This window comes from Onychostruthus taczanowskii, unplaced genomic scaffold, assembly GCF_017590055.1.
Source record: "Onychostruthus taczanowskii isolate IOZ18803 unplaced genomic scaffold, ASM1759005v1 scaffold101, whole genome shotgun sequence".
In the NCBI taxonomy this organism is placed as follows: domain Eukaryota; kingdom Metazoa; phylum Chordata; class Aves; order Passeriformes; family Passeridae; genus Onychostruthus; species Onychostruthus taczanowskii.
The window spans coordinates 2,836,871-2,860,216 of NW_024496638.1; the positions used below are offsets into that span (position 1 = coordinate 2,836,871).

A 23,346-nucleotide genomic window follows, 5' to 3' on the forward strand; every position below is an offset into this window, starting at 1 on the left:
TCCCAATTTCAAGAGCAATTTCAGCTTCAGTGGATGAGCAAAGATTTTTCACCCTAAAACACATCAGGTCCATACGGCAGCAGACAGGAACAAAAGTTCTGTTACTTAGAAATTCCTAATATTTACCCAAATTGAGTTACCAGCATTTCATTCAGGCCTTTCTAACAGCTATTCTGGCATTCTTTGGGATACAACCACAAGGCACAAGGATTTGTTTATTGCTAAGGTTTCTCTTTAATTCCACTTCTTCACTACATCAAAGTGCTTTCAATTGACTCTGATGCACCTTAAAAAGCAGCAATCTATGGGGATATTCAAGTGCTTTAATTTTAAGATAATTGTCCAAGTGGACAGAGAACCAAAAATTTTTTTCAGAAAAAACCTTCCATGTTGCAGCACGCAGCAACATCCTACGTGACAATTCTAGGAGCAGAAAAATATTATTATTTTCTTTTTTAGTATTTGTAACGCACAAGGAGATGATATACATATAGAGAGAGAGAGTTCTGTTCAGTACATGCCTATCAACAAACACTAAAATCATCCTGTTCAATAACTTTAAGTACCATGTAATGATACAATTATGAAATTTGTATATTTTCAAGAAACTTGCAGAACATATTTGTTTTGAAAATGGCATTCTTTCCACTTTTTACAGGATTGGAAAAAAACCCTCCAACATATATTCTATATTTCTATATCAACAAAGAAAAAGCAGACAAAACCATTCTGCCCAAATTAATCCACAACCTCCAAAAACCCAAGTGAATGCTTTTCACCAGCATTAAACTGCGCACACGTGCATCATATGCTGCACAATGAAAATTAATTCAGGCTGCAGGAGCTGGACAGCCAAGCACTACAGAGCTCTAAAACTTATTTCAGCCTTAACGTGGCAAGGTGAGGTTGCCACAATGGAGGTTAGCATCCTCCCCAGTGCCTCCATCTGAAAGGACCAGGGGGGCCCTGGAAGAGTAGCTGGGGGGGGGGCTTTATGGCCACCAAGCCAAGCAGCTTGGCTGCAGGGGCCAGCACACTGAACTTCTGAGCTTTGGGGGAAAAGCTCATGGGTTTAACATGAATATGATGAACTGAACGACTGAACGCGAGCAACTGAGTGCCACCAACATTAACTTCCCTGCCCAGGCTGGGCTGAAGGCTCGTTTTGGTGCCAGTGCAATGCAGGATGCGGATGGGGGGAAGGCCAGGTGCTCAAGGGGCAATGTCAGGTGGGGGGTTTGGGAAGGCTGCACCTGCCCAGCCCCTCAGGCAGCAGGGAAAGGGGAGGGCAGCAGGCAGCCAGCAGCTCAGGATGAAAAGAGGCTGCATCCCCCAAAAGCTTGAGAGAGACCCCTCAGGGTTATGGCCTAGTGGACTCTCTTGCTTTACTCAAATGAATTGGATTCTTGCAGGACTCCTCTGTGGACACTGCCCTTCCACACTGTGATTCTCCACACACGTGAGCCAGCCAAGCTGGGACCAACGTGATTGAAAGCATTCTCACATGACCAAAACCACATACCTGCCACAGAAAATGTTTCTTAATTAACAGAAAGTATATTCTCAGAGGATGTAAGGCTCTAATGCAGATGTTTTCACAAAAAAATGAATGAAAGGAAAAAAGCCTGTTCCATAGCAAAGTACTTTAAAAGAAGGCAAAAGTGTCAGGTTTCTGTATTTTCACCCTAATAGCTGATTTAAACCTCATTTGCTGCTGAAGTTGTTCACCAACAAAATAAACACTACATTTCTCCTACCCTCTTTCTCCATGTCACCTCCAAGGCACGCACAACCCAAGCCTACAATCAAGCTTCCACAAACTGTTGGCTCTGAATCAACTTATGTCAGCATTGATAATCCCCAGGAGCTCTCTGACATGGCAAGCTTGTTAAAAGTACTGTTTAGATACGCTGAAAACAGCAACTGAAGAGGCAAGACTTACATGAAAGAAAATGTTTTCTCCTAAACACCATGTACTACCACGTACATTTTGCATTTCTTACAGCACTACCTGTGCTCTACATATAATTCTGTCCATTATTTCCCACTAAATCAGAGTCATCATTTCATGTTCTTTCCTCCATGGACTGTGAGCTTTTTCTAAGAAATCTCACTATCAGTTTTTGCAAAGCACAGCAAAAGATGCGAGTCTAAAATTATTATGTGAGCTATATGCAGAACATCTTGGTTCTGCAGCTCATCACTTTTGAAGCCACATGTCCTGGAGCAGTTTGGACAGATCATGGCCAAATATACCAGAAAAGAAAAAAAATTAGGACTGTCTTTTCTTAATACATGTTCTGAACAAGTCCAGAAAATTGTAATAACCAACAGAAAGCTAAATTTTTATTGTGCCGTAATTTTAAAGGCACTTTTAAGGTATAATTTTGTCAGACATAAAAAGGAAACCATTCCAAGTCTCCTTACATAGAATCTATTTCAGGCATCATTTTTCATTTTAAGTTGTCACAATTATTTCTGCACACACTCTGATGGTCATTGTGTGCAACAAATAACAACGTGGCACAAAAGGAACTTTGAACCATTCCCGTTAGGTCACTGTCAACATATTTATGTATGAATAAAAATAAAATAAAAAACAATTCTTTAAAAACTTAGGTAAATGAACACTTACAAACCAAAAAACCCCAAAGCTATTAATTGCAGTGCCAGTGCAAAGTCATTTAGAGCAGCTCAGTTACACAGAGCAATCCAGCAGCTCGGTGTTGGCTTTGGGACATCTTATTATGGGAACAAACAATCCATTGGAACGAGGCTAATGGCAGTGGGATCACTTTTCCTCTGAAAGACACATGGAGTCTTTTTTCTGTCAACTGAAGTTCATGGCTGGACTCAGCTTACAGCTCTGAGCAGACCAGCATGCTTGAAACCCTGTGTGTGTAGAAACCTCACAAATATTCTCCTGCCAATAGCTAAAAATTACCTTTATTCTAAATAATTATTATAAAACCAAATTTTATTATTATTTTAATCATTATTATTAGTTCTTCTAACAATGCTCAATTCATTTTGAATGTAACAGAGGAATAAAATAAAACCCAAACCAATTAAAAAAAGAAAATCACAAACACACAAAAAGCTCAAGCAACACCCATGGGCCTCTCCAGAAGAATACAATCTCCTTGAAAAATTATGTATTTTTACTGTTCATCTTAGGCTAAAGTGGAAATCCAAGCTGTACAAAGTTACCAATTCAATTATACTGTGAAAGTTCCTGTTAAGAGTAATTTGCACTCAACATCAAAAAATCTACTCATCCAAACATTTTAAACAGTTTTCTTTTATTAATATTATTTCACTTAACATTCCCTACTGATCAAGTAATGGCTATTAAAAAAAACCCAAAAAAACCACTTAACACAAAACCTCAACAGATTTTCAAATAAATTTCAAATACATTATTCTTCTCCAAGAGAAAGTCAAAAGGCAGTCATTTGGGAATAATCTCCAGTTTGGTTTTAACATCATTCATGCAATACATTTATTAACTGTTTTTCCAGAAACTAACTCAGCAAATTCTCTCTTATTTTCGTTCTGTGTAGCTTGTGCATGAACATGTTAAAAAAAGGCTTCTGAATTTCACCATCCAAAGGTGACAGTTTTCATTAGACCTGCAGAAATGGGACTCGTCATCTTTTTGGAAACATTAGTCCCAAACAAGGTGAAGTACATCACGTTTTCTTTGAAGTATGCAACAGAAGTCCCTTCCAATGAGAAAGTCATCATGGAATTACATCTTTGTCATAGTATGAATTCAGAAAAGACAAGGATATTTTTCCTTGGCAAGATCAAATATCAAATGGCAAGGGAAGAAGAGACACTGCTTCCAAGAATGCAGGCTGCATTAGTCCGCTGTTCAAAAAACTCATAGAATATTTTTGCACCATGGTAGAATTCAGCCATATATTTATGAAATACCAAAAATATTTTCAAAGGCTTTAGTTTATTTTACATTAAAATCTCAAAAAAATTTACAATGACTTTAATTTTTTTTTGGCAATTTTGTAGTATATTTCACAGCAATTGTTTACTATATTGTAAAAAACACCATATAACCTCACTAATAAACTAACTCTCTAACTGTAGCTGAACACAGTCACACTAAAACAAGTGGCAGCACAGCTCATTTTTCAGTATTTAGAAATGCAGTGCCACTAAACTTCATCCAGCAGGGAAGATTTAATGACCTCCAATACACTGTAACTAGAGATGCTCATATTCTCATCCAGCATGCAGATACTATACACTAATACATAATTAAAGAACAGGCAGTTACTGATTTATATTTATGTGAGATCAGCTTTACAAAAAGGAACATACTTCAGGCTCACAGGCAATTAAAACCAGATTAATTTCCTACCACAAACACGAGTTCAAACTCCTAGTGAGAACAGCGTGACTTGTAATGTACTTTTATACCCTTTATTACATTAATACAGCAATCAAAACAAAAACTGTCATTCACCCCTGACAAAAATACTGAGCATAAAAACCTTGTAGAACTATGCAGTTTTTACCTAATCTGTTGATTAGAGAAGCAATCTATTGATTACTTGGCCCTTCAGAGCATAAATTCAAATTCCCAGCCTCTTGTGGAAACTGCCCATGTGGTTCAACACTGGCATAAGGAAGTCTTAGCAGGATGCAATTATAGTAATAAAATATCTTTTAAGTGTTGATGTAAGGCAGAACAGGCATGCACAATCTGCCATCTGAACAAGGGTCCCTTTACTTCCATTTTAAGGCAAAAACATCCTCAGTTCCACCAGCTGTGTACTTAAACACAGAATGCCATGGTGGAAATCACAGAATGCAATGGCACGACCAAATCACACACATTTTTTGAGTGGAGGTTTAGTTTTTTTAAAAAACAAGACGTTCAGCTGCGAGTTAGAAAAAGAATAAACAAGTGGATGAAGAACATGAATCACACTTTAGGCTGAAGCTGTTGAATTAATTGTCTGCATTTCCACGTGGCAGCAGAGATGCTATCATGAACCAAGAGGTGGGGAGAGGCAGCATAGCAAACTTCACTTTCTGATAACAGGCTCTTCTTGCCACCAAAGCACTGCCTGTGGCAGCATGCTGCACAAGGAGGAGCTGCCTTGGCTCACAGCTGTTAGCTCTCAGTGGCTGAAACAAGAATTGCATCTAATTACAAAGATTAGATAGAGACAGTATTTTAATCAGCTGGTTCTAACAAACAGGCCCAATGACACTTAACGCCCTACTGCAAAAAGCTGCTTTAAAAATCCCTACAAATACACAGAAAATAAGACAGCTTTTACCACAAGAAGAAAGAGTATAAATACAGTAAACTTGCTTGCTCCCCTTTGTCTGTTATTTATGACCTGCAAACAAGTTATTTTACTCTGTTTTTTCTGGTGATGCTTGTATGCCATGATCCTTTATTAGCGAATAAAGGAATTACCATTAACAAAACTAACTTGCTTTGTGATCTGCACACACACAGAATTGAGCTCTTTTCAAACAAGCCTGTTATCTAACTCAAGATCAAACAAATGAACCTGACAGAGTAGGGAAGACCATGCAGATAACAGTACCAATTCCATGCAATACAGATAAGCAGCCATCTCCTTCAGCACAAAGCAATTAAATGTGTTTATTTAGCTGTCTTGGAATCAATATGCACAGCTAGATGGGCCTGTGAGTTTTGTAACTGTACTTCCATCCAAAAGTTAGTTGTGCAAGACAAGAAAAATTAAAAAGCAATTACAGTTTTAAATCATCTCTTCAACAAGCAGAACCTGAGCCACCAAGTGTGCTCTAATCCATGTTGGACTTTAACAGCTCAAACAGAACACAGGATTAGAAGTTTATCTTAGTGGGCTACATTTTTTCCTATTGAACTTCACATCATTTCTCATGTTATTAAGCTTACTTTAAGATGGGAGCACTCTTCTGTTTTGAGCACACACCATCCTCATCCAGAGGGATGCACCCAGTCTCTCTGCCTCTACAAACACCACACAAATGAGGGCACACACCAGGTGCTGCTGACCCATCTGAGCTGCCTTCCACCTTCTTTCCATGACTGGAACCACTCAAGAACAGTAATGTCTACTCTAAATACCACAGGTGTGTCATCACCCTAAAAACCAGTCTATGGAAAAGTTTAATGCCTTAATGCAAAACCCAGCACCATTGCTGCTCCTAAAAAACCAGTATGGGTACACACTGCTTATGGTAATGATCACTGTTTTATGCAACTTTTAATGTTTGCTTAAAAATCATGTCGTTGTTTTTGATAACTTGGCCTTTGTATTCCACTCTTTTGCTTTCAGCATGTGTGTATTTTAATATGCTACTCAAATAGAAAACCAGCAACCTGATTTGCTGAGCAAAAATTATGACATTTCTAAACTGTACAGGAAAATGCTTTACAGAACCATAAAAAACACAGGACTATGTTTCCAAGTGTACTTACTGCACTGTTTGTTAGATTATTTTAACTATTACAGTCCTTGAAACTATTCTAAAGTTGGTACCTCAATGGTTTCATGCCCTAGTAGGCGTTAAAATTTATCTTCTGGATTTTCCAAATGCCAGCTCCATGAGGTTCTGAGCACTTATCCTTGCCCACTCAGAGACAGGTCAGCAAGACAGAATTTTTCATAACCTTTGCCAAAATGAAGTCTTGAGTCTCTAATTATTCTCTCTAGCAGCAGATAAAAGACTAATAAATACTTCCGAGACTGGTGCTACTGATGCCATTTAGTGATTTTAATTTATTTTTTCCTTCCCTGCCTGGAAGAACAAACCAACCCACTAGAAATTTTGTGCAACATTTGTAAAAGCAATCCATGGACCATATCAAGGCAAAAGCACTGGCTGTGACACACAATATGTCCATGTACACAGAACACAACCTTTGAACACTTAAGTGTTCCAGTAAGTAGATCATCAGCATTAATTTGGTGGTGTTCTGAAGAAAGCATTGTCCCACACAATTAAAAATCACGGTTTATTAATTAGCGTAAGTAAACACTCCTGAAAAGTTCCTCTACCTATAGCAAATGATAATCCCAGTACTGGTCAGATTTTCCAGACACTTGTACTGAGATGCAAAACCCCATTAACAGGTCGAGGAATCTTGTTTCTTCATCTTCAGTACTCCAGCTCAGAACAGACTGATTCTGCCAAGTAAATTCTGCTTAACCCAGTGAATTTTGAAGTCCTAAAACCCAAAAAATCTATGTGCTAATGGGGTGTGAGAAACGGGATGGGAACAAATACGAAACTGCCACCACTTTTAACTCTCTAACAAGGATCACATGAGTAATATTTTATGAAGCAATCAACTTTATCACCAAAACTACTGCTGTAGCTTGTACTACCATACAAACGACAACACAACAGTTCCCAAATTACTAAAATCAAAAGCCAAGCTACAACTTTCTACAGAAATCTTCTCTCAATTCTCCTGCACAGAGCAAGAAAAAAACCCCATCTATTTCAGCTACACTTATCTGATTTTACCTAGAAACAGAGTGCTTCCAAGTAGAGTTTTATTCTCCTCAGTGACTGTAAGGCAGGTGAATTTGCTTCACATCTTTACTGCTTTCTTTCAAATTCAAAAAGATGCTTGGAAATATGCTGCATTTTGCTCTTCAAGAACTAATTCTATTGCTAGTCTCTAGGACAAATATGATTTTGGTGACCATATTCAAAACATCTAAGCTTCTTCACAACTGATGAAACAGAACAAATACCTACATGACAGAGTTACAGCCATAAACCTACTCCAAAATTTAGTTTTTAAAATGTGGATAACATGCAAAACCAAAATAATAAACACTTTGATAGAGAAAAAAACTAAATTGGGGAAACAAAAACGTGTTAGAAAAGGAACAAAACCAGATAAAACCAAGCTAAAGACAACAAAGGAAAAATGCATGAAGGAGAAGACCCTTTAGAAAGGAAAGAGGCTGGAAAAGAACTGCATCAGTAAGGCTTGCACTCCTAGGAGAAAGTTGGTATGAGGGAAACCTCCAGCCCAGGGAAACAATAAAATCACATTCAAAGAACAAATTTCAGAGCCAACTGATCATTTCAGGAGAGAACAGAACACCTTCTATCACTGCTGCTTTATATGAAACCAGGCTTAGATGAGGACAAGAGAATAGGAAATGTGGAAAAGCATTCCCTTAGGACACATCTCTCTGGTCCAATAAACCACCCGAAGGCTCCAGCAGTTTTCTGTGGAGGACTATTAAAATTGTTTTTATACAGCTGCAGCAGATGGTATGATTCACTTATCTCAAAATAAAAGAGCTCAGGGAACTTGATGATATTATCAAGCATCAAGTTAGAACAAATAAAAAAGTGCCTTTCATGCAAATATTGAAACCATGAATAACGCAAGTAGAGGGGCAGCACGGAACACACTTTGTAGAGAGATGAAACTAGAAAAAACACCATGCCAAGGATTGTCCCAGCACATGGCACAGCCCAGAGGGCCACGATGCACAGTGTCACCATCCAAGAGCAGAAAGATCCAAGCCAGACAGAGCAACACCAGACAATTTCAGAAAATTTCAATCCATAAAAATAACACCTTACCTCTTCAGAAGGCCACAAGTGCCTGCCCATGCAGTCACACCTCACCTCTTCAGGAGGCTGCAAGCATCTGCTCCTCCTGTCCTTCAGCCCTTTTGTGCCCTGCTGTTGATGCAGTGCAGCTGTGTGCCCTCTGCTCCCTGTGGGATTGGGCAGCACCCCTGGCCACTCCATGGCTCCTCGCCTTCAACAGCATTCACCTGTGCTGCACAGCTGGAGCCAATTGGGGATCAATTAGGGATCAGCCCCAGTCCCAATCACCACCAACTGAGTGCCTACAAGTGCATTCTAGTGAGTACACTAATAATTAACCAACACTAAACCCATACTGTGCAGACCTGCAATCTATTAAAGCATTAAAGTAAAAGAAATTTAAATACTTTCTTTTTATATACTCAGCCCCACTCCCAATCACCACAAACTGAGTGCCCACAAATGATATTACACAAATACAACTCCCAACCTTCCCCCTGTGAGGAAGTCCTTCCATTACTGTTGTCAGGTGACGGTACCACCAGGTAGAAAATAATAATTTCTCTCCCTTCCCTTTCTTGCAGGCTTCCATTAGCACCTGCAGCCATGGAATTTCCCCATGGCAGGGACTGGACACCTGGCCAGGGGCACTCTGAAGTGAAGCAGTGCTGTGTCACTGATGCTGCTCTTGTGACTCAGCAGCGTCCTTCGATCTACAGAGCTTCAGGGAAGAGAAACTGTTCAAGAGAAAAAGAATACATAATCAAAGAATCTTCCGCCTCCTCCCATCTCCAAAGAGGCATTTGTTCACTGTCCCAGCTTCAGCATTCATCACATACAGAAGTAGCACAGACCTTTCTTACAGTCCAAATTTACTGTCTCAGTAGCTTGTAGAAATAAACTAAGCTGCAACCATCCGTGCACGTTCGCACTCCTCCGTTCTCAGTGGCAACAAGCAGGGGTCCTGCACAAAGCCTGCAAGGTTTGTTTTCTCTAACAATGCAAATGATAAAAAAAAAAAAAAAAAAAAAAAAAAAAAAAAAAAAAAAATCAAACTTTGCTCTTGTCCCAATGCTTTAAGGTTGTCCTATTTTCCTTAATGAAAGAGACAGCTTCAAGACATGTCCTGTTGTCCCATGTGCCCATACAGCCCTTTGCCTCAAGCTGCATGATGGTAAGAAACACACAAAGGAACTGAAGAACAGGAGAAAGAAATGCTCCAATGCTGCTGGAAAACACTGCTAATTACCTGGGGATGGTGGGCACACACGTGGACAAAAAAAAAAAAAAAAAAGCCATTTACTATTATAAAACAGGGCACAACACAAGATGAACATCAGATGTGAAAACTAGCAACATTGAAAATGTAATCTGCAAGACAACACAGACCATATATTTATTTTTAAGTTGGATTTTTAAAAAGCCTTGAATGATGCTTTAAAGAGTTTAGGATGAGTGAAAAACATTAATCAGTACTAATAGGACAGTTCTTAATGACCGAAACTTTAAAAGGTCCTCAAAGGACTCTAAACATCTGTAAATGCACAGGCACAGTAAAAAGCATAATTACTGAATATGTGACCTAGCAGAGGAAAAACCCAAACTAAGTTCTATAAAAATCAGAGAGGATAGTAAAATATAATGGCAATGGCAGGTCTATTCAATAGAAACATCTTAACACCACACAAACTTGAACAGCCAAGAACAATTAATCCAAGTTGCTAAAACCAAAATACTTCAGTGGGATGTCAGTCAGTACCACAGAGCTGACAACTGTGCTTTAATTACATTTGAGACTGTTACCAATTAGTTAGTCTGCAGCACTACAGGCTTCATGCTATGACTCAGTGCACTGACTCATTCAGGAAAACTTTTCCTACATAACTACCCGGGCACCCACAAGGATGCAAGATCAAAAGGAAAGTACTTACATTGACCTTCTCAGCAAAAGTCTTGTTTTAAATTTAGATGACCAAAAGTGGATACTGCCACAAGTGCTCAAGTGGGCTTTTTGAAGGGGAAACTTTCAGGAGCACTGTTTTAACTCCATTTCAGATAAACATCTCAAAAAAAATCAAAGTACAAATTATGCTTTGTACGGTTTGAAGCTGAGAAGCACAGACTAAATCTGTTTGGGGTTTTTTTTTGTTTTGTTTTTTTTTTTTTTTTTACAAGCTGCTCAAGTAGCATTATGCACTAATATAAATATCTACCATCAAAAAAATCCTGGTTTCTGTCACTTAAGAGTCCTGGTTGATTTGAACAATTGAAGGCTGAAATTTTTTCTGTGTAAGAAGTAAGGTCCCCATCTGATGGAAGGGGGTGGCAAAGAGTGACAAAATGTCTTCAGCCATCTCCTTGTTTTGGAAAAAAAAAAAATCCCCTTTGGTTAGAATTTTGAATTATAACAATTCTACCACTGCACTAAGCAGCAATGGCATTTTCAAGTTTGGCAGTGGAAACAAACATCCAGGAATCCTGGACGAAACATTCTTCTATTGATATTCTCATGGACCTCCAAAAACACGTTAAGATTTCCAAGTAAAACTTCTGTGCCACGCTATGATGCCAAAGCTGCAAGTGCAGGATCCTGGCACAGGAAAGCTGTGTTCATTGTTCTCAAGTTCTTTGATCAGAGCAGAAGGTGAGAGTTTTACTTTAGACGTGGAGGAAATGGGAGGAACAGGTTAGTCTCTTGAGGGTTAAAATGAGCATGAATGTTGCAATTAAGAAATAATTGTAAAATAAAGCATGTTTTCTCGAGGACTATACTAGAGCTTACCAATTTCAGTATTTAACATGAGTTTTTAGCAGGTGAAAAAGCTTTAACTCAGAACAGCCACATGTCATCTTCTCACAGTGAAGACAAAGAGGGACAACATACCTAAGATTGGTACTAGACCCATCAGTTAGGCTCCTAAGCTGCACAAGATGTTAAGTGGTAGGTGTAGGAGTAATTAGGCATTATTTTCTCATGTGTGTTTTCCCTCTTGCAGTTAATTTCTCTCAGCGCAGGTGTTGACTGTGTACTTCCACAAGCCAATCAAACATAGCAACATGGCCCAGAAAAGTGAAACAGAGGAAAACCCACATTTTTTTTCTGATGTGTTAGGGTGTTTAGCTGATGTGCAGAAGTCAGGGAGGGACAGGAGCTCAGGGAGGTGGTGACACAAGGGGAGCAGGGATGCTGGACCTGTCCCCTTGTCCCCTTCAGTGGCATCACTCCACTGCCTTTGTGCTCAGCTTGGCTCCTCCAGCAAACCCTCAGGAACAATCCATCACCTCCATTCCCATTTCCCTTCCCAAAGTGGAGTAGCACTGGAAATGGCAATACCCAAGCAGTAACTGAGGAATGCACCCAGCTGGCGGAGGGACACTGGACTTTGGCCACGCAGCCCCTGTGACTCTCAGGAGGTCACCACACCAAGAAGGTAGGTCACACTGTTCCTCTTTTTTTCTGTCTGTAAAAGTCAAACTCTGGATGTGCTTCCCAGACACCCTGTGACCTCACCAGCTGCATGTGGACGTCCCTCCAACGTGCTGCAAAGCTCTCCAACAAAATGCTACCCTCTTGGGAAAACCAGGCAAAGAGGCATTTCTGCTCGGGCACCCAAAGCAGAATTTCAGCATTGCTGCCTCTAAATTCTGCCAAGTAGAAGCAACACTATTGTGCTACTTTACAAGAGAGCTGTAAACACTAATTCTGTGTAATGAATTTGAATTAATTAATCTATAAAGATAATCTGTGGATGATTCAAAGGTTGCAGGGATATAATTCAAGAGACAAAAGCCTAAATTCAAAGTAGAGTTTGAACAGTAAACAGCATGTAAACATGTCCATGAACATAATAAATATTCAGTTTATTTCCGCAGCTCTGTCTGGCTGTATCTACCTGAACAGGCCAGTGGAGGGAGATTCTCAAAGGACAGAAGCACCATTTTGTCTGGGCCCCTGCACCAAGGCCAGCAGGTTTTACTCCAGATCATTTTCAAGGTAATTTTCTTTTTTTAATATCATCCCTAGAGTAGAGTTTGCTTATAAATTCAATGCCAGCAGAGATCAGCATTCAACCCTGCTCAACAATTACCCATGTAAAAAATTCTTCATCAAAAAAGAGAGAAATCAAACAGTATATACAAACAAAATATACACTATGTATGCTCACTCCCAAACTCACAGTAACAATATTGCTGGTTTTACATAATGGCATCTAGGGAAACTTAAACTGTTTAATCAGATCATGTTTCTAGAACTATTCTGAATCTAGAACTACTTCTGCTAAAGCAAAAATACTGATTAGAAGATGCAGCAATTGGAGATCTTTCTCCTTCTCAGCATTTCAGCCTCCAATGGGAGAAGACTGAGTTTCCTTGGAACCTTCTCCCCTTCTGCTCTGCCAGAAGTGCCCTCTGTTGAATGAACATGACTTGTGTAAGCTGAAATACCTGCAGCTTCTCAAAGCGATTGAACAAGGACCACAGACTACATCTTACAAGTCAAAGCCTGCCTATCCCTGACCAAACCATGTGTCTACAAATTTCCATTACATTTCTCTGTCCTAAGCACTGTTTCTTTGGTTGACTCAAGATGTGACTTAAAATGGGTAAGCATCCTGTATCCTCCCAATTGAGCTCCAAATTATTTATTGCACCTACCACTATGTCCTACCTAATGCATGCATACATCAACCACACAGAGAAAAGTTGATATTTTAATTTTTGCATAACAACCTGAGAATTTATCCTCAATTCCCATTAAATACATGAGAATTAAAAGAGTATACTTGTTTTATTTGTCTGACAACAGGTGGGGTTTTAAAATTACAAGAAATAAACCAGACTGTTAAAAACCATTGGTATTGTGAGACATGATACACAAGTCACTTGTGAAATACACACAAAGATTTGCTAGTAGAGAAATGTACTTTTAGAGAAATGCTGGAAGAGTTGCACTGTTTTTCTAAATGAACTAAGAAACTATGTCTCAGAAGAGAACATTAAAACATACTTTGCTGCTATTCACACAAATAAGAAAAACTATCCTAGAACTAAGAAAATAAGAAGTCAATGAGAGGAAGTTATTCTTGCATTTTTATACTATTTTATTCAAATTTATTAAGAAGCAATATTTAGGCTTCAGCATGCTAATAACCTTTGCTTTCTCTTAGGAGAATTCAAAATATTTTGCAAATAAGTTCTGTAAAGTAAATCAGACATAGCTGTTTTTAAACTAGAGCATTTTGATTTTTAATCATCTGTTCAAAATCAGAAGGGAAAATAATATTACAAATCCAGTGAATCACACACAGTCCACAGACACCTTGCTATGCTGCACTCCCACCCTGAAAAGTTGCAATTTTCATTTGCATTCTGTTACTTCTGTAAGAACTCTGAAAATGAAAGGTGATGTTCTGACGTCATCTGAACGTCAATCAGTAACAACACGCTGCCATGCTGCAACGTAAAATCCCTTACCAGTAAAAAGGAGTAAAAAAGGAACTTGTGGAAAATGAAAACATCTGCAGCCACAAGTGGGTAAGGTTACCCTGTAGAGCAAAACTCCACTACAGGTTTCCCTGCAGGAAACTGGAAATGTTTTAAAACAAATGCAAGGTAAACAAGCTTTATACAAATCTGTAGACCCAGAACCAATAACACGCTATGGATGACACCACCATGAAAATTATGAGCAGCTACTGACCTACACAGGCATAATTCCCATCCAAAGCTTGCTCAAGTATAAGAGAGCTGAACTTGTCAGTGAAAATATTATAAAAGGATTACAAGTATTCTGCAGTATGACATGGCCTGCCAGAAAATAAAGTTGATTGAAAAGGTGAAAACTTACAGTTCTATATTTTTGTTAATGGTAATATATTACATCCAAAAAACTGGGTTTTTTCCTAGCACCTACAAAAAGGAAAAGATCAAATTAAGTGCATAGCAAAGAATTTTGGTTGCAATCAAGCGGTATCTCCTCTCAGTTCTATACAGTACATGTCTTTCACCTACGTAAAAAGCTATCACTTGTAATTTCAAAAAATAAGGACTGATAGGTAAAACATAACTGGACTAATTTTTCTCCACAAATACTTTTTGACAGACTATGAAATGATAAAAAAGTTGTTTACACACCAAGTCTAACAACCTACATCACCAAGAGAATATAAATGAACAGTCGGCATTTTGCAGGAAAACAACCTTCTCAGATCACATATTAAGTACAATATAAAATGATTTTTCAGCATTGGCCTATTCAACAAAGTGCAAGCATCATTTCCCATTTTTCCCATTCATCCCACTGGCATACTAACAGAGGATGCTGCTAGATTATACTAGTGTACAGTTAAATGGCTGTACATCACTAAGCTGGCATATCCAAGAATTTCAGTAACTTGCACCACCAACTATCTCTTCATTTCACAGAGAGGAGGAAAAAAGATTGCTATGAGCACATTTTGCAGCGCCCATCAATCATAACCACTTAATGCCTCAAAAGAATTCCCAATGTATTTGCTTCACAAGGGTTCCATTTTCTGATTACAGCTTAATACAAAACAACATACGAACAGAAGTGAACAGGTTTTGGATGAAAACAAATAAAAATGCATTTTACCTCTGCTCTGCTTTGCACTCTTTACTTATTTTCTAGAGCCCCTTCCCCCTTGCACAAGAGGAAAGAGAAGCAAACAAAAACCACCACCTGCCTCTGCCACCTGCTTTTAGACAGCACTGGCAGACCTTGCCTCACTATGCATTATTTACTTCACTCATTTTCCTAAGAGTAATGTTGTCTGGAATTAGATTTAATGACATTATGACTCAAACACACCATTATTAACATTTCCATAGGAAATTAAAATTTCAGTGTCTGAATGACTTCAGCTAATCATCAGACTTGACAAGAAAAAGCTGACTTCCTCTGCCACCTCAGAAGAAACTTCTTTCCTCAGTTATAACCAAGGAGATATTTAAAGATGCAATGAAAATTTTAAAAAGGCTCAAGTAAAAATCTAATTCTTTATCATTAATGGCTAGCTAACCCCAAAAAAGCCATGGACATGTTTTTGGTAAGCCTTGGCTGCCAGATTCCTACAGCAATTTGACATTAAGTAATACCATTTTGATACAGAGTCAGCCTGAAACAATATCCATTTATTTCAGGGACATTATGAAAACAGAAGAATTTGTCATTTATTAAAACACAGTTATTAGAAAAGTATTTTCCAAAGATGCTGAGCATCAGCAAACATTGTTGGAATGAAGTTAACATGCTCAGAAAGTCTGAGAAAAAGAAAAAATATTTAAAAAAAAAATCAGACCACACCTGTGCATGAACCTTCAGATACCTGTTTAAACAACAAATTTAGTAGCTTAACTTGTTAATCATCTCTTTACCCAGATTCTGTGCAAAACTACTCCCATCAGTATAAAACTCAAAATAAGAAAAAAAAAAAAACCTGCTGATACCTCCCATACTCCACCTGTGATCTTCAATTGCTAGTAATATTCCATGTGACAGCAAAGAAGTCTGCATTTCTGTTTGCAAACTCAAATTCAAATATTTAATAAGAAAGCTTAGCCAAAAGGCTGACTAAAGACACACAGTACTAGATGAGGAGGAAATGAGTAGCTACATATATTAATTATCACCCTTTCTGAGAACACAGGCTCACTCAAGTTAAAATTTAAAGGGCTTAGATTACTTTCTGGTGAATTTTATTAGTTTTCCCCAAGAGGTGCAAAGACTAATGCTGTCACAACAGCAAAGGAGAGCATAGCACAGCGTCATTGCAAGCTGAGTCACCCCAAAGCACTGAATCTTGCTTTATTATAACACAGCATCTTAAACAGCCTCCTGAAGCGCTGCCATTCATTATGTGGTAGAGCAGGAACAGCAAACCAACCCAGCACCACCATCAAACCACATCTGCAGAGCTGCTTGCAGCAGGCAGCCCCTGCTCCCTTGCTGGTCTCTGGATATAGCAGCTGCAGGCTTTCCTTCCTCTACTGCCAAAGAAAGATGCAGAACCAAGCTGGTGAGAAGTCTTCTGCTTGTGGCTGCTGGTAACATTTAGGTGTGCCTCCAGAGAGCCAGCTGGGAAGATGAGGAGGTCAGGCAGATGTGCAAGAACTACAACCTGAACATTCTTTCCTGTGCAGCTGTAGCCATCAACTTATTCTTCCTCTCATCCAAGTATTCTAGTTACTTTCTCTCTGAAGTCCTAATTCTTGAAGGATAAAGAAAAGTAAAATGTGAAGGGACATCTTCAGCATGCCTCATTCATATCCTGCCATCACTCAGATCCAAACCCACGGATATTTTTCTTTTCCTGGTACCACAGATTTATCCCTCAGCAGTACCAGCTTCAAAACAGTTATGCTGTGCTCTGAAATAAGTCACAGAGCTGTTTTCAGTCACCTGTCAATATGGAATTGAAGATCCCTGTACTTTTGGAGGGCCCACTACAGAAGTCAGTAAAACAAGCAGACAACTGAAGAGCGTGACCTTCTCTGCCTCCTCAACTGGCAAGCTGTTCATGAGTATCACTCCTGTCCTGTTCTCTTCCCAGACCCCTTCTGTCCTCTCTCATCTTGGGATGGCACTCACACAGGTGCAGACCGTGTAAAACACATATGACATTTGCTGGCTGTTCAATAACACTCCTTCTCCCTTACCACATTTTATTTCGCCTGCACGTCACAGCAGAGAGCAATTGGTTGTAAGCCAAGGAACTTAAGCAAATGGAGTCTGCTTTTCCAAATGTGCATGTATACACTACCCTTACAAAACCAGACAATATTAGTATTTAAAATCATAATAAATACTTGAAGCAATATCTTTTGCATATCTTAGTCAAAACTATTTTGACTGTGTTTTCCATTTTCATGTACTAACTTCAAATGCTAACTTCACTAAAATCATCCCTCTTAAAGTATGATTTTAGCCAAGTATTTTAAACAGTGCTATCTGATGAGAATCCAGTTAACTAGTTTCCTAGTAGATACATCCAAAAATAAATATACTTTGCATATATATACATTCTATTGCATGGACATTTTGTTACACACTTCCACGCACGGCTGTGATCTGAAGCCTGGCTAGCCTCTTCTGTAAATTTACAATATGGACAGGCAGGACATCAGGCAAGGTAAGAGTAACAAAAAATACACAAGAACTACATGATCAACTGAAACAACTCGCAATATGCCCCAGTAACACCCAAGTACCATGGAAAAAAAGTGTGGTTTGGAATTCCCTGAATATTTTCAGAATTACTCTATGTTAATTTATTGACTCACAAGTTTCTGTATCTTCCTTTTTTACAACAATCACTACAATGCTCACTGTGCTGCTGAGAAAAATTAGCCATAAAATCTACATATGGAAAGATATTTTCAGCATGCTTCCCACAGAAAAAAAAGTTGTTTCTACAATAAAGAACATTATGCAAATTGATTGCTTTATGTCACCTTACTCATTTTACAAGTCCAGTGAAAAACAGGCTAAAACAATAAAAACTTCTACTATGCCCATGTCTGTAGTGCTTTTCCAAAACAAGTATTTCATCATTTACCTCATGATGCAATATTCCCTTCCAGACTTAGTATTTTGGCTGCATTTTACCAAAACACTCATACAACTTGAGAAGTCAGAATTAATTTTTCCAGATTCCTTTTTAATTCCTCTTTACTTTGAGCACCCTGCAAAAAGTTCCATTTTGAGAGCCTCTAGCATAAAAGGGTCATTCCAGTAAGAAATGACTTGCAGATGGCTTTGGGGGTGCTGTGGTAAGAACCCTGGTCACCAGCAGCACCATGTAACTATTTATACACCACAACACTTGGAAAGCTTTGCCACAGAACAGAAGTCCCCTCTGCAGGGTGCTGTACAGAGCAAGGTTATTTTTGCCTTACATTTATACTTGGTACAAGGCAGAAAGGGAATACTGATGTATGGACAAGAATACACAGAAAGTAAGACAACAATTCCAGAACTGACTCTGCTTTCTCCCACCAGCAGTCTCCCTCAGCTTCCTCCAAGTGTCTCCTATTACCTGACTAATTAGCTCTGCAGAAAAGGAGGAAACAACCACGTTCCAGATCAACGTCCAAGAGCAGCAACAGAACCTCCAGGAAGTGAAGCACTGCCTTCAAACCTGAACCCTAGAGCTTGGATGTTGGGATGTGTGAAAATAGTAATTATCCTGAAAACAAAGCAGTATGTACCTGAAAGAGTGAAAGGGGAGCTCATGGCAAAGCTGCATGTTCTCATGAAATACTTGTCTTTAGAAACCAACACATGATTTCCAAGAAAAAGAAACAGTACATGGACATGATTTCCAGGACAAAGAGGATACCTCCTTCTTCAATTAATGCCAAGTAGCAAAACCAATCTGAATAACATCATGGAGAATCAAAGGGGAAATACCCACAGGAAGTCCTGGCTAACTCAAGATGATGTCAGAAGAGATCTCTTTGGGGAAAATTACCTGCCTTCTTTTTTTTATATACAAATAACATCATGAGGTAAAAAGTCATCTACTATTAATGGCTTCTGATAAACCATTTAAACACTGGAGAAAATGGAAAGGTGTCATTCATTATTTCTCACCGCAAGTTTGACCACCTACCATTTAATTCTCAGATACTAAAAAATCCCAGCTTCAAGAACTACCATAAACCAAATAATACTAGCAGAGCTTATAGTATCTTTATTATAGTCACTTCTAGATCATACTCAAACATAGTTAAAATCACTGACATAAAACCAGATGTCATCAGGTTGCAGGCTTCCCCATATAATCTGAGTAGAGCATAGTATTTGCTTCTCTTCTAGCTGGAGTTTAAAGTTTATATATAGAAGGATTTGTTTGTGCTGGAGCACTATCATTTCCTAGAGCTTTGCAACTCAACAACCTTTAAGATTGTCATAAGAACAGCTAAAATTTCAGTTTCATCCTCTGGCATTCATACTAGAACTCACTGCTATTGAAATGATTTTGCTCAACATTATAGCCACAGTACATGAAAAAGATCCACATGTCTAGTTAAAAGAAATGTGAGCATTGCAAAGGAAAAAAATAGGAAAAAGTAGGCTGAAAACTGGGGAAACATACTACTGGCTGTCCAAACATTGATTCAAAATAGGTTTGGTTCTTTAAGAGAACAGAGAATTGTCCAGACAACTGCAAAAACAGTGGTGAGGTATTTGCAAACAACACTCATGGACTAAGAAGATTAAAATGTAATCAATACAGTAAACTTAAAGAGGAAATTACTTATGTGTGGACTTATTGCAACAGACTTTTCATTGAGCAGTGAGGTAGATGGGTAAAATTTAATTGGCAGTCCTTGCTTCAAAGACAGGACTACTACAGGGACTGTGGGAAACAAGGCAATAAAAGAAGATTCAGAGATAAATGGAAATATTATTGCTCCAACTCCTGACAAACAGATTCCCCAAAGGAGACAGTCAACAAGAATACTCAGTGGGAGGGCACTAACATCTTTATTTCAGTGGTGACTCACTCTTAAGTAACATTTCCTTTCGTAAGAACCTCTAGAAGTAAAATGAAAATCCCATTCAGTGACCATAACTATAAGAACATCATCTTTCTAATTAGATTTTTTTTACATTGGTAGCTCCTTGTCTTAAGACACAAGAAGAAATAGAGGCCCAAATCAGCTGTTTTATAACAAAGAACATAACTCTATGAAAGCTGAGCAAAGGAGATCTTGATGTGTGAGGAGAGAATAAAGCAGAAAAAGTGAATTCAAGATCTGAGCACTGCCTTCCCTGCCCACAAAGCAAAGTGTTCATAGACTTACTGTCATGACTACATTCTTAAAAATGTCTATTGATATGACACTCCCAGATGACATGCACGTCAGCACAAACCGATGACCACCACTCGGGTCAGTGAGGAACTGCCTCAACCTCTGTTCATACTTGGACTCACACTAGCAACACTCAGTTGACACACTGCATCCTTTTGCACACTACTTGTTTGTCAAGGCTTCAGAAAGTGCTGTGAATACAAACAGAAAAACAGAAGTGCTGAACAGTTTGCAGCTTTACTCATGCTGAACAGGTTGGGAGTATATTATGAATGCTTTTGTTCGAGGTAAACACACTTGGGCTCTCTTAGAGCAGTCATCAGTGGTTCACTAGCAGCTTAGGAATCTGAAAATCCATGTATACACAGACCTGAAAAAAAACCCCACCCCAATAAGAAGCTATTTTAGCACCGTAAACACTGAAATCAGAAGAAGTCTTCTGGGGCAGTAATAGTTACTCTTCACAGTGCATACCCTTGAATAGCTTCTTTTACAAGTTCTGTTGCCAAGTAAGATTTTGCTACATCAACAAAGAGTCTAATAGACACTGACTTCATCAGGCTCTTCTTATCCAACTAAAAACTTACCCAACTAGAAAAAATATTTCACATAGTGTATCACAGTTTGCATGTTCATTTAATGCATGAAACTGTCATCATAGTTCTAATATCAGAATAAAACTGAACTCCAAGTTCCTTACATATTTCTCTAATTTAGGTATCCTCAACAGTACAACACATGCAATTAGAGCAATTTGTATCCTAATGTGTATCAACAGTATTTGCATTTTCACTGCTTTTTCAAAGACTTAAAATGATACACAACACAACATGATCTGACTTCAAGTTTTTGATCACAGAATCCACGTCAAACTTGCTCTGTCACTTGGCCACAGTTGGATCATGCTGTTCTCAAAAAAAAATAAATGCATACACATACTCCAACCTTTCTACTTGGCCTATTGTTTCAGCCTCTGCAGTAAAAGAACACATTGATGAGCCTAAACTAGTAAGAGTCTATGAAGCTAACATAAGCACTAAAATCACAGATGAAAGTACCTGAAATGTGAACATTATTTAAGAACTTACATGATTCAAAAAATCATTTCAAATTCATACTAAAAACACTATTTCCCTGTGCACCATTTTTTTCAAGGACATGTGTAACCATTTACTACCAGAGACACCAAAGCAAACCCCTCACAGTACCATAACCAAACCAGAAGGCTTGAACCATTCTCCATGCTAATGGAACTAAACAGTTTTTAAAACCTACATACTTACTATCTCTTGTCCAAGAGGAAGAGGGCTCTTCAAAAACTGATGAGATAACCACACATAAGCACTCCCCTCTGAGTCATTAACAATCTTAAGAATACACAAGTGCAACTCAGAAAGACAAGTACAAAAGCAACAGAATAGTCAAATACGACAGTTTTAATAAACACCACCTACCTGGGGATTCAGACACACAGACACCAGAATTGTATTAGTTTGAATACAGAGTTTTAATTTGAACTTCAAAACAACTGAGAACCTTTGAAAGATACAGCTGATTGTTTAAGAGCATCCCTTTATTCCTCTAAACGAAAGTCATCCCTACGCTCCATTTTTCTGCTGCACTGTTAATGGGTCACAAATGCCAATTAGTTGTTTAACTCACCTGACCTGGCTGAGGGGATAAACAATTAACAACCTCCTCCAGCATCACTGGTACATGCAATCTTCCAGAATTACCATTTTCTGTATTTCGAGGCAGCTCTTCAGTTTCACATTTCAGGACAGTTTGTTCCTCTGACTCAGAGTCAGAAAGCTTTTCTGATGAAGAATGGATCCTTCTGGCCAAACCAGCCACACTTACTGAGTTCAGTTTCAAGTTACGCAGAAACAAACATTTGCGAACTTGGCACAGATTTTGAGGTAACATTTTGGAGCTGATCAGCCTAGAAGAGCAGATGTTGGGAATTACTTTCAAACAAGTATCTCAAATAGTGTATTTGTTTAAATAACTTAGGAGAAACACTATAGGCAAAGCTATACACACTCCACACTGGGCAGCTTTATAGATATGTCATGCCAGCAAAATGTTCTCAGAACTTTCAAGATTATCTACAAATCAATTGTGTTCCAGCAGTAAGCAGACTGTTTTCAGTATCAGATTTTAATATAGGCTTGTGTTGAATTTCCCTTGCCAGAGGCTACCAATATTTTGCCTGCATAAGGATATGCTGAGAAAGTTACTCTCCTGATCACTCAGGCTTCAACTGGGCCATAATTCCCCCACGTTAAATCTGACCGTGCCCATCACTCTAACTCTGAGAGGTTGTTTTGCAGCACACCGCGGTGTGCCTGCAGAGAACGCGTGTATTACCGTGGTGTGCTCCACACGTGGAGCTCATTTCCTTCCCAGGGCTGCTTTGGGGTTCCCTGAGCACAGCGGGGAGCGGACACGGCTGGCCCAGGCGACCCAAGGGAGCCCCAGCCCAGAGACATCGCGCTCCAGACGGAAAGGGGGAGAGCACGACTGGGGCGGTGGCACCGGTGTTCCCAAGGGACCATCGATGGTCACCGGGGATGGCTCCTGCTCTCCCGGAGACGGCTGCTCCCACGGGCAGGCATTCCTCGTTTGCTCTGCTCGTGTGCACGGCTCCCGCCTCACCTGCTGAACTCTCTCCATCCCAGCCGGGTTCGTGCCCGTTCTCCCGTGCCCTCCCGTCCCGGCCCCTCAGCCCGGCAGAGCCCCCATCCCTGCCCGGGGCAACGCGCGGGGCTCCGCTCCCGGCCAGCTCCTCCCGCACGCCTGGAGAGCTCCTTCTTCCCAGGGAGCTTACTTGGTGCTTTATTTCATTTCATACCGCGCTGCCTGAAGGGGCAGCGGGCACCGCTGCAGGCTGCCGCCTCCCGAGGGGACCGGCCCCGGCGCCGGAGCAGA

At 39.4% G+C, this 23,346-nt stretch overlaps 1 protein-coding gene across 1 annotated transcript in view; it reads right to left on the bottom strand.

The window, feature by feature from the left end:
- The window catches only part of METTL15 (methyltransferase like 15), a 74,408-nt gene extending 51,085 nt beyond the window's left edge, over window positions 1-23,323 (bottom strand). Inside the window, exons 1-2 of the mRNA XM_041412862.1 lie at window positions 22,786-23,323; window positions 22,078-22,357 (exon numbers count right to left, since the gene is read on the bottom strand). Coding sequence (XP_041268796.1) covers window positions 22,078-22,357; window positions 22,786-22,973 — 468 coding nt within the window. The 5' untranslated portion in view covers window positions 22,974-23,323. The remainder of the gene's footprint in view (window positions 1-22,077; window positions 22,358-22,785) is intronic.
- Between the last annotated feature and the right edge of the window lie 23 nt (window positions 23,324-23,346).